This window comes from Mus caroli, chromosome 6 (assembly GCF_900094665.2).
Source record: "Mus caroli chromosome 6, CAROLI_EIJ_v1.1, whole genome shotgun sequence".
Lineage (NCBI taxonomy): Eukaryota > Metazoa > Chordata > Mammalia > Rodentia > Muridae > Mus > Mus caroli.
In genome coordinates this window covers 108,727,220-108,740,656 of record NC_034575.1, presented here as the reverse complement: position 1 = coordinate 108,740,656, position 13,437 = coordinate 108,727,220, and the positions used below count along the sequence as shown (strand labels likewise).

The 13,437-nt window shown below is 48.1% G+C and overlaps 1 protein-coding gene and 1 long non-coding RNA gene across 4 annotated transcripts; one reads left to right on the top strand and one right to left on the bottom strand.

Annotated features, from left to right (window-relative positions):
* Positions 1 to 2,673: 2,673 nt before the first annotated feature.
* On the top strand, positions 2,674 to 4,169 carry LOC110296942. The gene is made up of 3 exons (XR_002378227.1): positions 2,674 to 2,879; positions 3,251 to 3,462; positions 3,926 to 4,169. It is a non-coding gene; the product is annotated as an uncharacterized LOC110296942 (long non-coding RNA).
* Positions 4,170 to 4,186: 17 nt separating this feature from the next.
* Positions 4,187 to 13,265, bottom strand: Vhl (von Hippel-Lindau tumor suppressor). 3 transcript variants are annotated; one of them, XM_029478910.1, is made up of 4 exons: positions 12,885 to 13,258; positions 9,102 to 9,224; positions 7,996 to 8,088; positions 4,187 to 6,453 (listed from the first exon to the last, which is right to left on the bottom strand). In XM_029478910.1, the coding sequence occupies exons 1-4, from the start codon at positions 13,120 to 13,122 to the stop codon at positions 6,269 to 6,271; spliced, it is 639 nt and encodes a 212-aa protein (XP_029334770.1). In that variant the 5' UTR covers positions 13,123 to 13,258; the 3' UTR covers positions 4,187 to 6,268. The 3 variants fall into 3 exon arrangements, with proteins under 3 accessions (XP_029334770.1, XP_021020347.1, XP_029334771.1); XM_029478911.1 differs by lacking the exon at positions 4,187 to 6,453 and adding an exon at positions 7,567 to 7,662; XM_021164688.2 differs by lacking the exon at positions 7,996 to 8,088 and having other exon boundaries at positions 12,885 to 13,265.
* Positions 13,266 to 13,437: the final 172 nt, after the last annotated feature.

Below are 13,437 nucleotides of genomic sequence, written 5' to 3'. Positions count from 1 at the left end.
TGTCCTGGAACTCACTCTGTAGACCAGGCTGGCCTCAAACTCAGAAATCCGCCTGCCTCTGCCTCCCAAGTGCTGGGATTAAAGGCGTGTGCCACCACTCCCGGCATAACTTCTCTTTTAACACCACTATCAGTAGCGGTCCAAGTAGTTCCGCAGAGAAAGGTGCTTGCCACCAGTCCTGACAAGCTGCTGCCAATCCTTGGGACCCACATGGTGGAAGGAGAAAACTAACTCCCAAAAGTTGTTTCACTCTACATGTCCTATGACATTCACAAATGTGTGTGTGAACAAACACACACACACACATGCACGTGCATACACACACACACACACACACACACACACACACACACACACAAATAAGTAAATGTAACGAAAATATTTTTAAAGCCACCTTCAAGAACCAGGGAGATAGCCCAGCAGGTAAAGGTGATTTTACTGCTGTCTTAGGGTTTTACTGCAGTGAAGAGACACCATGACCAAGGCAACTCTTACAAGGACAACATTTAATTGGGGCTGGCTTACAGGTTTAGAGGTTGAGTCCATTATCATCATGGTGGGAGCATGGCAGCCTCCAGGCAGACATGGTGCAGGCGGAGCTGAGAGTTCTATATCCTCATCTTGAACTGCTAGCAGGATACTGGCTTCCAGGCAGCTAGGAGGAGGGTCTTAAAGCCCACACCCACAGTGACACACCTACTCCAATCGGGCCACACCTTCTAATAATGCCACTCCCTGGGCCAAGCACACCCACACCATCACAGTTGCCGTAACTGATGTCTAGCAGTCCATGTCCAGGACCCACATGATGGAAGAAAACCAGTTCCCAAGAGTTGTCCTCTGACCTATGTACACCCTGGCCCAGGCATGCATGCCCCACCCCACCCCCACGAACACATACATGCAGAAATAAATAAATGTAACTTTATTTCTTTATTTATTGAGACAGTCTTACTGTGTAGCTCTGGCTGGCCTGGAACTAACTATGTAGACTAAGCTGGTCTCCAAGTTACAGAGGTGAAAGGCATGTACCACTATGCTTACGTAAGTAAATGTAATTTCTAGAGGTTTTATTTATTTTATGCATACTGATGTTTTGCCTGCACGTGTGTCTATGCACTTATTACTTGCATGTCTGGTACCCATAGCGGTCTATGAGAGCACTGGAGTCCCTGCAGCTGCAGTCTCAGGCAGTTGTGAGCTGCTGTGTGAGTGCCGGACTCAAATCTCAGTCATCTGCAAGGCCACAGGGCCACCTCTCTGACCTCCAAATAAATGGAGTTTTTGAAGGTGTCAGCCACTTTCTAGCTGGGCGCCCACTATCAGCTACTGACTCCAGGACCAAGGCAAGAGAATCACCTGAATCCAGGAGTCCAAGGCCAAACGATCCACAAGCATCTCCTTTGAGTTATTTCTGGGTTCTAATGAATGGAGCATGCATTGAGCTCAAACACTCGGGTGACTAAGATAGGAAAATCACAAGTTCCAGGCCAGCCTGGGCTCCAAAACAGATTCGGAGTTAACAAGTTAAAAGCCAGCACCCTGTTACAACTAAAGAATGTCATCCCCTTGTAGGTGAGCTGCTGATGAGGTGTATTCTTTGTCTAGCAAACACTCCCTCAATTACCATAAGTGGTCCCCATGGCTTTCCTGGGCCTGAGTTATCTACCTAGTCTGGTATTAGTAACAGTTTGTAGGGGCAGCTCCCAGGCCTGCCTTAACTTTTTCTACGTAGAAATTACCCCACCCACTTCCACCCAGGCACCTATAAGTTCTAATTGATTTGGCTTACATTTCCACCGGGAGCAGTCAGGGCAGGAACCCTGAGGCGGGAACTGAAGCAGAAGTCATGGAGGAGTGTTGCTTTTTGGTTGTGCTCAGCCGGCTCCACTACAGTACCTCCCAGGGACCGGCAGCCGCTGGCACTGTTCACAGTGGCCCTGGCCCTCTCATGTGAATCATCAACAAACAAAGTCCGAAGACCAATCCTATAGAGGTACTTTTTTCATCAATCAAAATTTCTTCTTTCCAGATGAGCTTACTTACCTTTGTACCTTTGTGTCAAGTTGACATTAAAACTAGCCAGCATCTCTCCCAAACGAACCATCAGGTGTGCGTGGTGTGGACAGAGGCAGGGTGGTAGTTGAGGCCAGGAGTTTCAGGGGCAATCCCGGAGTTTCAGACAGGCTAGGGACCAGCACCAGTGTGTGTGCACGTGTGTGCATGTGTGGTGCTGAGGATCGAACCTAGGGCCTCTGATGTGACAAGTCACACAGTTCTCCCCCACTGAGACACATCCCTGTTTCCTGTCCCTCCAGTGCACTGATCCCAAACCCAGTGCTGTCTGCCTGGGTGGGCAGTGTTTTCAATGTGAATTTTTTTGTTGTTTTGCTGCTTGCTTGTTTTTGGTTTTTTGAGACGGGGTTCCTCTGTGTCGCCCCGGCTGTCTTAGGACTTGCTCTGTAGACTAGGCAGAGTGGCTTGAGCACTATGAAAAGAGGCAGGGCTGGAGACTGAGAGGAACAGCCTGATGTGAATCGCCTGCTCCATCACTTGAGGTCACAGTGAAATCCCTGCCTGAGGCTCATGTCTGAGTCTATGACCACACAACAGCAGAGGTCTGTGTTGAGGATGTCTGTGACTCATATGACCATCAAAGACCCTGTGGATGTCCTGGTCTGGGCTGCCACCACCTGGGACCATGTTGATGTCCAAGGGCTGTACAGAGCTGGTCCCACACCTCACTGGCTTCCTGTACTCAGGAGAGTGGGCCCACACACCTGGGCTGCACAGTAGAACTGGCCCTGGTGGCAGGGGCCAAGAGTGAGCTGGGCCTGAGAGGGTAAACACAGGACAGCTGAACCTGCCACCTGTGGTAGGTGAGATACCACCCCCACCCCCCAATGTACACACACACACACACTACTGCAGGCTGGAGAGTTGGCCCAGATGCAGTACTCTGAAAAGTGAGCCCTGTACTTTGCCTGGGCAGCATAGTAGAGCTGGCTCTGGAAGCATGGGTACATACATAATACAGCTAGCTCTGAGGGTATGAGAGTGGGAGAGCTGACCCTGCCCCTTGTTGCCTATGGCATTGGGTGAGCTAGCTCCAGGCAGTGCTGGAAAGCTTACTCTGGTGGTGTGGGTGTGGGAAAGCTGTCAGGCTGACCAACTCAGCTAACATCCAGGCCCAGATCCCACCCCAACATCTGCCCCATCTATGAACTATGAACTGCTGGAGTGTATAAAGGGGCCAATTTTGCAGATCCAAAGCTGTAGGATCGCCATGACACAGGGCAACAACAAGATGTCCAAGAGGAGTCCTGGTGAGGATCCAGTATTGATAGAGTAACAGAAGCCAGAGGCCTCACACCAGACCAATGACTCACAGCAATGAACAAGATGTGTGGCCAAGAGCATTCTGTGAGACCCACTGTGACCCACTACAACTTTGATGTCAAGGTGTTTTTGTTTCTTTGGTGTGTGTGTGGGGGGGGGGGAGGCTGAAAGGGTGGAGGGCAGATAAGAAAGGGCCTGAGAGATGAATTAGGATTGGGGTGTATGTGAAATTCACAAAGAATCAATAAAAAGTTTACAAAGAGATTGGGTGTGCACATAAAACTGCAGGTGACCTCGGATCCCTTGGAGCTGAAGTCCCAGAGAGCTGTGAGCCACCTGATTTGGGTGTTAAGAACCAAATTTGGGTCCCCTGAAAGAGTAAGTGCTCTCAAATGTTGAGCCATCTCTACAGTCCAGTTGTTTCTTTTAGACAAGGTCTTAAAAGAGCTCAGGTTAGCCTGGAACATACTATGTAGCTAAGAATGACCCCACCCACCTCCTGACCCAAAGGTGGAGGAGTTTTCAGAGTTCTGGATCACATGAGTGGGCCACCACACCTAACTTCAGTGTTGAAATGCTTTTACAGATACTTCATTCTTATAAGGAAAACAAAGCTGGAAGAAACAATTTTAAATTAAAAAAAAGAATCTAAGGCTGAAGAGACTATAAAGGAGCCTGAGACTTGGCCTCTTGCTCCACCTCTGCAACACTCAGCAGACAGCCACCTCCCATAGGGGAAGGCGAGGGAGAACAGGGTGAAGAACTCCGGGAGAGGGGGTAACATTTGGGATATAAATATAATTAATTTAAAAAATTAATAATAAAAAAGGCAACACAACACACTCGCTTCCTTCACTTAGCACCGTTTATTGTACTAAAAAGGTCAGCTTTTTTCAGAAAAAGGAGAAAAACACAGCCCGAGGAACTTATTACAGGATGTCCCAGGACAAGTGACTCATTTCATAAGTCTTCACTTTTTAGACAGCACAGAGAACAGCATTCAAACTTCCAGTTGAATAACACAAACATCACATCTTTTAGAGACAGAGATCGGTTTAAAAAAAATAAAACCAATGTTGCAATAGCTTGGCACCTGCTGACTTCCCCTACACAGGCCCCCACAGTCTGTGGTCACTTCCCTCCTGGAATGCTGCAGACTAAGAAGAGACACTGAGAGGCCACTGGGAAGGGTTAGGATTTAGTTCAGTCATTTTGCTGATCTTGGAGCATCAGTCTGCACTCAAGGAGCCCAGGATTTAAACAAATCCTCCCAACAGTCACCCTCAACGGAGGAGGATAGCACACTGGTATTTACACAGTGTGTGTAGTAACATGGAAAAGACAAGCTAAGAAGTTAGAGGGAGATTAGGCCTACTCCAATCCCAGCACTGGAAAGGCAGAGACAGATCTCTCATTTGAGGCCAGTAATCAGTTGTTTGGTCTACAAAGGGAGTTCTAGGACAGCCTGGGCTACAGAGAGACCCTGTTTCAATAAAACAAAACAAAACAAAAAAAACTGAAAAAACAAAGAAGAGGGGAAAGCAAGCAAACAAAAAACAATGAAGTTCAGTGAAAAATCAGGATACAAAACTGTATATACCTTATGACCTCAGCTACAACAAACTGCTTTAACCAATTAAAATATGCCCTACATATGCGGCCAGTTACAGGGGTTGCATGGAGCTGAGAGTGCATAAGAGCCCTTCTGCTTCCCTTTAGCTGACCGACCTTTCTGTTGTGTACACAATACCCAGGCTTCTCTACTTTTATTTTCTCTGCTAAGGGGATTAAAAACAAATAAAAAATTATATTTTACAAAATGTTTGATAGAATATGAATATGTAAGAAAAGCTGTGACCATCCATAAGACTACTACACATTCCAGACTGCTCTGTGACCCACTGTCTGGAGTCTGTGGCTGAGCGGAGCTTCATTTCCATCTACAATCAAAGCAGAACCAGCGCCTGCCAAAGCAAAGTGGAAAGCTAGGGGCTGACAAGAAGGAACAGAAATCCCTGCTCCTGCCAACAGCTTCCTCAGAGACAGGAGCTCTCAAAACCAGACTTACACAAGGATGGGTCTTCTCTGCTGTCTCTAACAGTGAGTATGGGAAGTCCCCCAGCTTAGAAAGCAGCCAGACGGTTAGCCAGGAGGCAGGACCCACTCCAGCCCAGGACAGGCAGGACTACAGCAGGAGCCCGTCTCAACATGGGAAAAGGAAGAGCAGAGCAGGCTGTGTGCACACGTGTGTTCCCAATGCTAGAGCAGGGGACATACTCCCAGAGGGTCAGGAATCCTCTGCTGAGTGACTGAGGCTGGCCTGGGCTATACAAAAGTCTCAAAAATAAAATAAAAAACAAAGTAGAAAGTGCTGGGACATGGAAAATCAGAAACTGCTAAGCTGTTCCTTACATGAACACTTAAGGCTCTCCGCAGACAAAGAGCCAGGCCCTCCAAACTCTCCCACCAAGCACTCAATGGTTTCTTCATCCAACATTCATGACTGAAGACTCCACACGCTTTAGGCAGTGGACCTCCACAGGAGGTCTGTCCCAGCATTTTGGAAGGGCCTTCTCCGCCTTCCCAAGCAAGAGGCGGGGGCCCTCTGCTCAAATGAAAGGACGCAGTGCAACTCCTGCTGGGGAGCTTACATCCTTACACTCAACTTCCAGCCTCACCAGGAAGCAAAACTGAAAACGTCTTCCTCGGGTGAGTGCTCTACAAAGGGCAGATGCTGTGGCACTTTGCATGTTTATTCTTAAACACTACAAAGCCCAGGGATGTTAGTTAACTTTCTTTTACGTGATGGATAGTTTTACTCCAAGAATGAACCATTTTAAAACCGAAAGAAAGTGACCTGTCCTATGTGTAGATCAATCTCAGACCATCAAGGTTGAAACACAGGACCACTTAATCTCAATGGACTCCTTCAAGGCTCCTCTTCCAGGTGCTGACTCTCAAGGTGCTCTTGGCTCAGTCGCTGTATGTCCTTCCGCACACTTGGGTGGTCTTCCAAATCCTCATAGAGCGACCTGACGATGTCCAGCCTCCTGTAGTTCTCGGGCTTGACCAGGCTCCGCACAACCTGAAGGCACCGCTCTTTCAGGGTATACACTGTAAGGGTAGGAAACCAAGTCCTCAGAGGCAGACTCTGGTCACATGACGAGACAGACACCACCAAGCAACAAGTCACATTTACCTTGTGACTCACACTGGAGGGTAAACTAAGAGTGAGGCACATGTGACACTGTCACTTCAGCAGGTCTCACTGTGCACACACCTGGCTCATCATAGTGGCCAGGGCTTTTTTTTCAACTAATCAAATGTAAAGTGACCCTGGTAAGTCAGGGTCTAAGCCTTAGGGAGGCCCAGCAATGTCTGTCACATGCCAAGAGACACCAACACACCATGAGGCAGGGCTGGGTGGAGAGTGAGCACTGCTGTCTCTGAACTCACTACAGAGCTAGGTTATAGTGGCTCAGACATGTAACCACAGCATTTGGGAGGCTGAAACAGGTCTCTCTAAATTCAACATTAGCTTAGTCTACATAAATAAGTTCCAGGCAAACCAGGGCAACAGTTAGATCTTGTCTCAAATAAAATAAACAAAAAATAAAATATAATAAATCAGGCACAATGGTACAAGCTTATAATCCTAGAACTTAGGAGATAAAGACAGAAAAAAATGGTAGAAGTTTGCTCTAAACATAGAGGTCCAGTTCTGCCAGGGTTACAGAGCAAAACCTTTTTTTGGGGGGGGGGCGGGAGGGGGAGTTCGAGACAGGGTTTCTCTGTATAGCCCTGGCTGTCCTGGAACTCACTTTGTAGACCAGTCTGACCTCGAATCTCCTGCCTCTGCCTCCCAAGTGCTGGGATTAAAGGTGTGCGCCACCAACCACCTGGCATTTTATTTTATTTTTGAGACAGGGTTTCTCTGTGTATCCCTGCCTGTCCTGGAAATTGCATTGTAGATCAGGCTGGCCTTAACCTCACAAAGATCCACCTGCCTCTGCCTTCCAAGTGCTGGGATTAAAAATGTGAGCCACTATACCTGGCTTATTTTATTTTTTTGAGACTAGGTTTTGCTATGTAGCCTGGTTGGCTTGGAACTCTCTATGTAGACCAGGCTGACCTTGAACTCAGAAATCCGCCTGCCTCTGCCTTCCAAGTGCTGGATTAAAGGCGTGTGCCACGCCCGGCAAAACCTTTCTTAATAAATCAAAACAGAGCACAAACCTTTAATCCCAGCATTTAGGAGGCAGACACAGGCAGATCTCTATAAGGAAATACCAGGACAGCTGCAGGTAGATGATGAGATGTTGCCTTAGGTTAAAAAAAAGAGAGATGGGGGTGGGGAGAGACTGGAGAGACAAGTGCTTACTGTGCACGAATGAGGACCTGAGCTGGATTCCTAAAACCCATGTTAAAAGCCAGGAATGGTGGCGGCACATGCTTAGGACCCCGGTGCTGGGAAGGCAGAAAGAATCCCTGGAGTTCACTGGAGTTCACTGGCCAGGCTCCCAGCCAGTGAGTCCCAGACCACTGCAAGTGAGCCCATCTTAAAAAGTCAGGCAGACAACTGTAGCAATAAGATCTGAGGTCAAGCTCGGGCCTTTCCGCACAGCCACTGTGACTGACTTGCACGAACATACTCACACTCAGTCAAGACATCAGCTGGAAGAGCACACAGACCTCTGAGGGAGTGATCCCAGCACCACAGAGCACCGGGGTGGCATAAGCCTGTAATTCCTGCAGGAAGATTAGGGGTTCAGGGCCATCCTCAGCTACATAACTGAGTTTGAAGTCAGCCTGGGAAACATAAGACCCTCCCTCTCAAAAAAAAAAAAACAACAAACAAACAAAAAACACCAAAGAAAGGAAGAAAGAAAGGAAGAAAGGAAGAAAGGAAGAAAGGAAGGAAGGAAGGAAGGAAGGAAGGAAGGAAGGAAGGAAGAAAGAAAGAAAGAAAGAAAGAAAGAAAGAAAGAAAGAAAGAAAGAAAGAAAGAAAGAAAGAAAGAAAGAAAGAACCAAAATAGTAATATAATTAACAGTTACCAGGGAACTCAAAGACAAAATTTACTTGCTCAATATTCTTTTCTGATTATACACTTCTTTACTTTTTTTTTTTTTGGTGTTTTCCCTGAGACAGGTTTCACTGTGCAGCCCTGGCTGGCCTGGGCTCCCCCGACCTCTCTAGGATTAAGGGCCTGGCCAGGATGCCCGGCCACAGCATTATTTTTACTTTCCGTTTAGAGGCATAGTCTCAGAAAGTGGCTCTGTAGTCTTGACCTCGTGATCCCCCTGCCCTCTCACCCTCTCCTGAGTAGCTGGGATCCCAGGGCTGAGCAGCCAGACCTATCTTCATGTGGTCCTACTGTGCTTTGTTCTGGGATCCCAGGGCACCAGTCTGTAACAAGACCAAGGAACCAGAGGTCACAATGCTGCAGGAGATGCCTGGCTTAACCAACTTCTTAGGAAACCAAAGTAAGTCTGAGGCACATCTTTGTTCAACACAGGACAGAGAAATAAATACTTTCATTTCATCTATGGTAAAGGTTAACATTCACTACAATGCTCACCCCTCTTTTTCAAAGGTTGGGCCAGTGTGGTGACTCAGGCCTATAATCGCAGCACTTAAAAAGCCCAGGAATAGTTTTCTAAGTTCAAGGCCAGTTTGGGCTACATAGCTCCAGGGCAACCTGGGTTAGAAGGCTAGATCTTATTTCTAAAGAAAAAGAAACATGCAAGATTGACTATTAACCTGGCAATGTGATGTTGGCAAAAATAGGCTGTCCATCAACATTGAGGGATGGCACAAACAGTTCCGTTTGGTTAACCAGAAGTCCATCATGGGTCCCCGCATCCCTGAAGAGCCAAAGATGACCTGTCAAGGTAAGCAGAGGATAGTAAGAAGCCACACGGGTCTGGGCACGGCACCTGTTTATTACCCCAAGTCACATGAAACACTTGCCTCGCTCTCCCTCTGCTTAACGTCTTAAAAAGGCAACAGCCTCCTCTCGAAGGAGCCCTCACTCAGGAGACAGAAAGCACAAGGAGCCCGGGCTCCGGGACTATGCAGGGAAAGTGCATCTAGGTCAAGAGAGCACTGGCAATCTCACCGTGACACACTGATGTGAAAGGAGCCCACGTGGCCATCAAGAGGCCACAGAAGGACTCGTGGGTAAGAACAGGTAAACTAATGCATCATGAAACCCGTGGATGAGAGCTTGACTCTGAGAGGGAAGGGGATTCTTGTAGGGTGACAGAAAAGTTCTCATGTCTAACTTCACTACGTGTTGCTGCAACTGCCCAAAATTCTTAAAGCAAATGATCTGCATCTTTAAGTATTGATTATCTCTTTAAGTATTTAATTTTATTTAAGTATAGATTAATCTCTGCATCTTTAAGTATAGATTATTCCTTCGTTTTTTAAAAATGGGACAGTGCTAACTAAGAAAAGGCGGCAAACCTCTGAGGTAAGTCTGTTTCAGAGTAAAATACCTCAAAATATGGCAATCTTTCATGAGACACGAATTTACTTGAAGACTCACTGGGTGTTTGTTAGGCTGGGGACTGAAACCAGGCCTCCTGCCTGCCAATAGAGTCCAGCTCAAAACTGATACAAACTTTTTTTTTTTTCTTTTTTTGGTTTTTCGAGACAGGGTTTCTCTGTGTAGCCCTGGCTGTCCTGGAACTCACTTTGTAAACCAGGCTGGCCTCGAACTCAGAAATCCGCCTGCCTCTGCCTCCCAAATGCTGGGATTAAAGGCGTGTGCCACCATGCCCGGCACAAACTTTTTTTTAGGACAAGATCTCATTATGTAGCTCAGGCTGGCCTCAAACTGGTAATTGTACTGCCTCAGCCTCATTAGCACTGGAATTACAGACAGGAATTCGTCGTGTGCCTGCCTTAATTCTTTTTGTATAAGATAAGGCCCAGTACTGGACACTGAACAGTGACAGAGTGCTTGCCTGGCAAGAGTGAGGTCCTAAGTTCAATCCCCAGAAGGTGCCAACTTCTTACCCCTGCCCACCCCCCAATTTTTTTTTTAAATCAGGCACATGCCGGGCGGTGGTTGTGCACACCTTTAATCCCAGCATTTGGGAGGCAGAAGCAGGTGGATTTCTGAGTTCGAGGCCAGCCTAGTCTACAAAGTGAGTTCCAGGACAGCCAGGGCTACACAGAGAAACCCTGTCTGGGGGGTGGGGGGTAATCAGGCACAGACAAATCTTAGAGAATACAAAATTAACACAAATTTCTATGTAAAATAAGAAACTATAGAAATTTTGATTCTTGTTTAGTTCTTTCTCATCAAACACTAAAAGTCTGGTATAAAAGACAGACTACAGCCTGGTGGTAGTGGAGGATGCCTTTAATCCCAGCACTTGGGAGACAGAGGATCTGTTTAAAGCCAGACTGTTCTACAGAGTGAGTGATGGGACAGTCAGGAATGCACAGAGAAACCCTGTCTCTAAAAAACAAAACAAAAAGGACAGACTGCTACATGCTAAGCCCCTTTTCAAATAAACAAACAAACAGGCAGGGGCTAAAGAGATGATAGCTCAGTGGTTAAGAACACTTGTTGCTCTTGCAGAAGACCCAGGTTTGGTTCCCAGCACCCATGTAGCATCTAACAAACATTTGTAACTAGTTTCCAGGGGTCAGAGTCTCTTGCTTGGCCTCCATACCCATGATACAGATTCATGCTCAGGCAAAGCACAGGTACACAGAGGGAGAACCATCACTAGCACTGAGAGACGGATGCTACATCTCCAGATGTAAGAAGCCTTTTCTCCTCTCTGTATCAAGAGGACAATTTGAGGAGCAGTTTATTTCATTACATCCAGGTAGCATGCTGTCCAGACTGGCTTCAACTCCTGACCATCCTGCCTCCACCTGTTCTCCAAGTCACTACAAGTTTGTAGCACCATGCATGCCTGACTGGTCGCATGAGTTCATTAAATGTACCACCATCAGGAGAAAAGTTCTACCAAGATCTTCCCTGGATCGTTATGAAAATACAGAAGTCTGTTGCAGGAGGCTGAGGCAAGAGGACTGCCACAGTTGGTTGGTTTGTCTTTGTCAATGCTGCTGCTGCTGAGAGACACCAAAACCATGGCAACTCTAATAAAAGAAAGCATCTAACTGGGGCTTGCTGAGTGTTTCAGGGGTTTTAATCCATCCATCATCAGCATGATGGGAAGCATGGTGGTACCCAGGCGGGACTTGGGGCTGGCGAAGTAACTAAGGATTCTCTACATCCAGATCCAAAGGCGTAGCCAGTGAGATTGTGAGTTTGGTTTAGGCTTCTGAAACCTCCAAGCCCATCCCTAGTGGCACACTTCCTCCAACCAGGCCACACCTACTCATCCTTCACCACTTTCAAAGGAATCCTTAGGACTGCACCCTACGCATTCAGATATATTAGCCTATGGGAGTCACTCTTATTCAAACTGCCAAGGTTAGGGTTTCTTTTCCCAAGTAAGAGCAGGGACATCGGATCCTAATGGAAACTTGTGAGCTGCCTGACCTGGGTACTGAGAAGCTAACCCTGAAAGAGCAGTATAAACCGGCCTTGGTGACAAAGGCCTTTGCTTTAATCCCAGTACTCAGGGGGCAGAAGGAAGTTGGATCTCAGTGAGAGGCCAGCCTGATCTACAAATTCTCACATCACTCAGCTGTCTGGCTGGTTGCTTCAGACACAATCTTGGGGCATAGCCAAGGCTGGACTTGAACTCAGTGAAATCCTTCTGTCTTGGCCTCCTGAGTCCTGGGCTACCACACACAGATCTGGGTACATTTTTTCAATACATAAATAAGGCAATGTCAAACATCCCCAATTCACTACGGCTAAAATCAACTTTTGAACTTTTTCTCTCACTGTTTGGCGGCAAACCAAAAAAGCCTGGAGCAGTCATCTTGCCTCGGTTTTCTGAGTCCTGGGGATTGTACACATGAGAGCGGCTTCACTTGTTTTTCATAGCCATCCAGTCAAGACACTGATAGAACTGACTTCCACTGATGCTTGTACAGTTAATAAGCTCGCGTGGTCAGGCTTGGTACAAACCTGAAATCAGTGGCGAAGGCAGAAAGATCGCGAGTTCAACCCGATATCCCATACTCACTTGTTTTCCGCCAAGACGCCAATCGGTAAAGGCGGTCCCCCAACTACAACTGTTAATTCCCTCAGCTGACTCTTATCCTACTCCGGTTCTCCTAAGCTACGTGCTCTTTCTTCACCTGGACGCACCCACACTCTGCCCATGCTTTCGCAAACCTCTATGCCTATCGCAGCAATTATGACACAGGCTGGCTCTTGTCTGTTCATACATTTTTTTGTCTGTAACTCTCCAAGTTGTCATCACCAAGGCAGGTTCGCATGCCGAACCTGACCGGGAACTGGGTTAACACTGCATCCGAAAGCACTGGTAGGGGCCGGGCATTTTCTCGGGATAGATGCAGTAGGTAGGGACAAGATGCTCGGGGTTGGAGAGAAAGCGCCCTGCCTGTTACAGCAGCAGCGGCCTAGCGCGCGGCTCATACCTCGGTAGCTGTGGATGCGGCGGCCGGTGCCCGGTGGTAAGATCGGGTAGGGCTGAGGCTCGCCATCGAAGTTGAGCCACAAAGGCAGCACGACGCGCGGGCTGCGGTTGCAGAAGATAACCTGAGAGGGCTCGCGCGAGTTCACCGAGCGCAGCACCGGCCGCGGCCGCCCAGCCTCCATCTCCTCAGGACCCGACTCCCCCGCCGCCTCCTCTGGACTGGCTGCCTTCCGGGGCATTATTGGAACGGGTCGCCTCCGGATTCGCAAGCAGGACGTGGGCGGCGCGTGCGTGCGTGCGGGTCTACGCGCTCCGGGACAGGTCTGCCGGTCCCAGACGCGCTCCGACCGACTTGAAGGCGGAAATGGCCGCCGGGAGCCCTCAAGCTGGGGGGCAGGGCGGCACGGAGCCAGGGGCCGCAGTGGTGGGCGGGGCCGCGGCAGTGGGCGGGGCGGCCGGGCGGGGTCGCGGCGCAGCCCCGGGTTATCTGTAAATCCCACCTCCTAGAGTTGGGTTTCTGTTTGTTTCCTTTCCTTTTCATTTTTTTTTTTTTT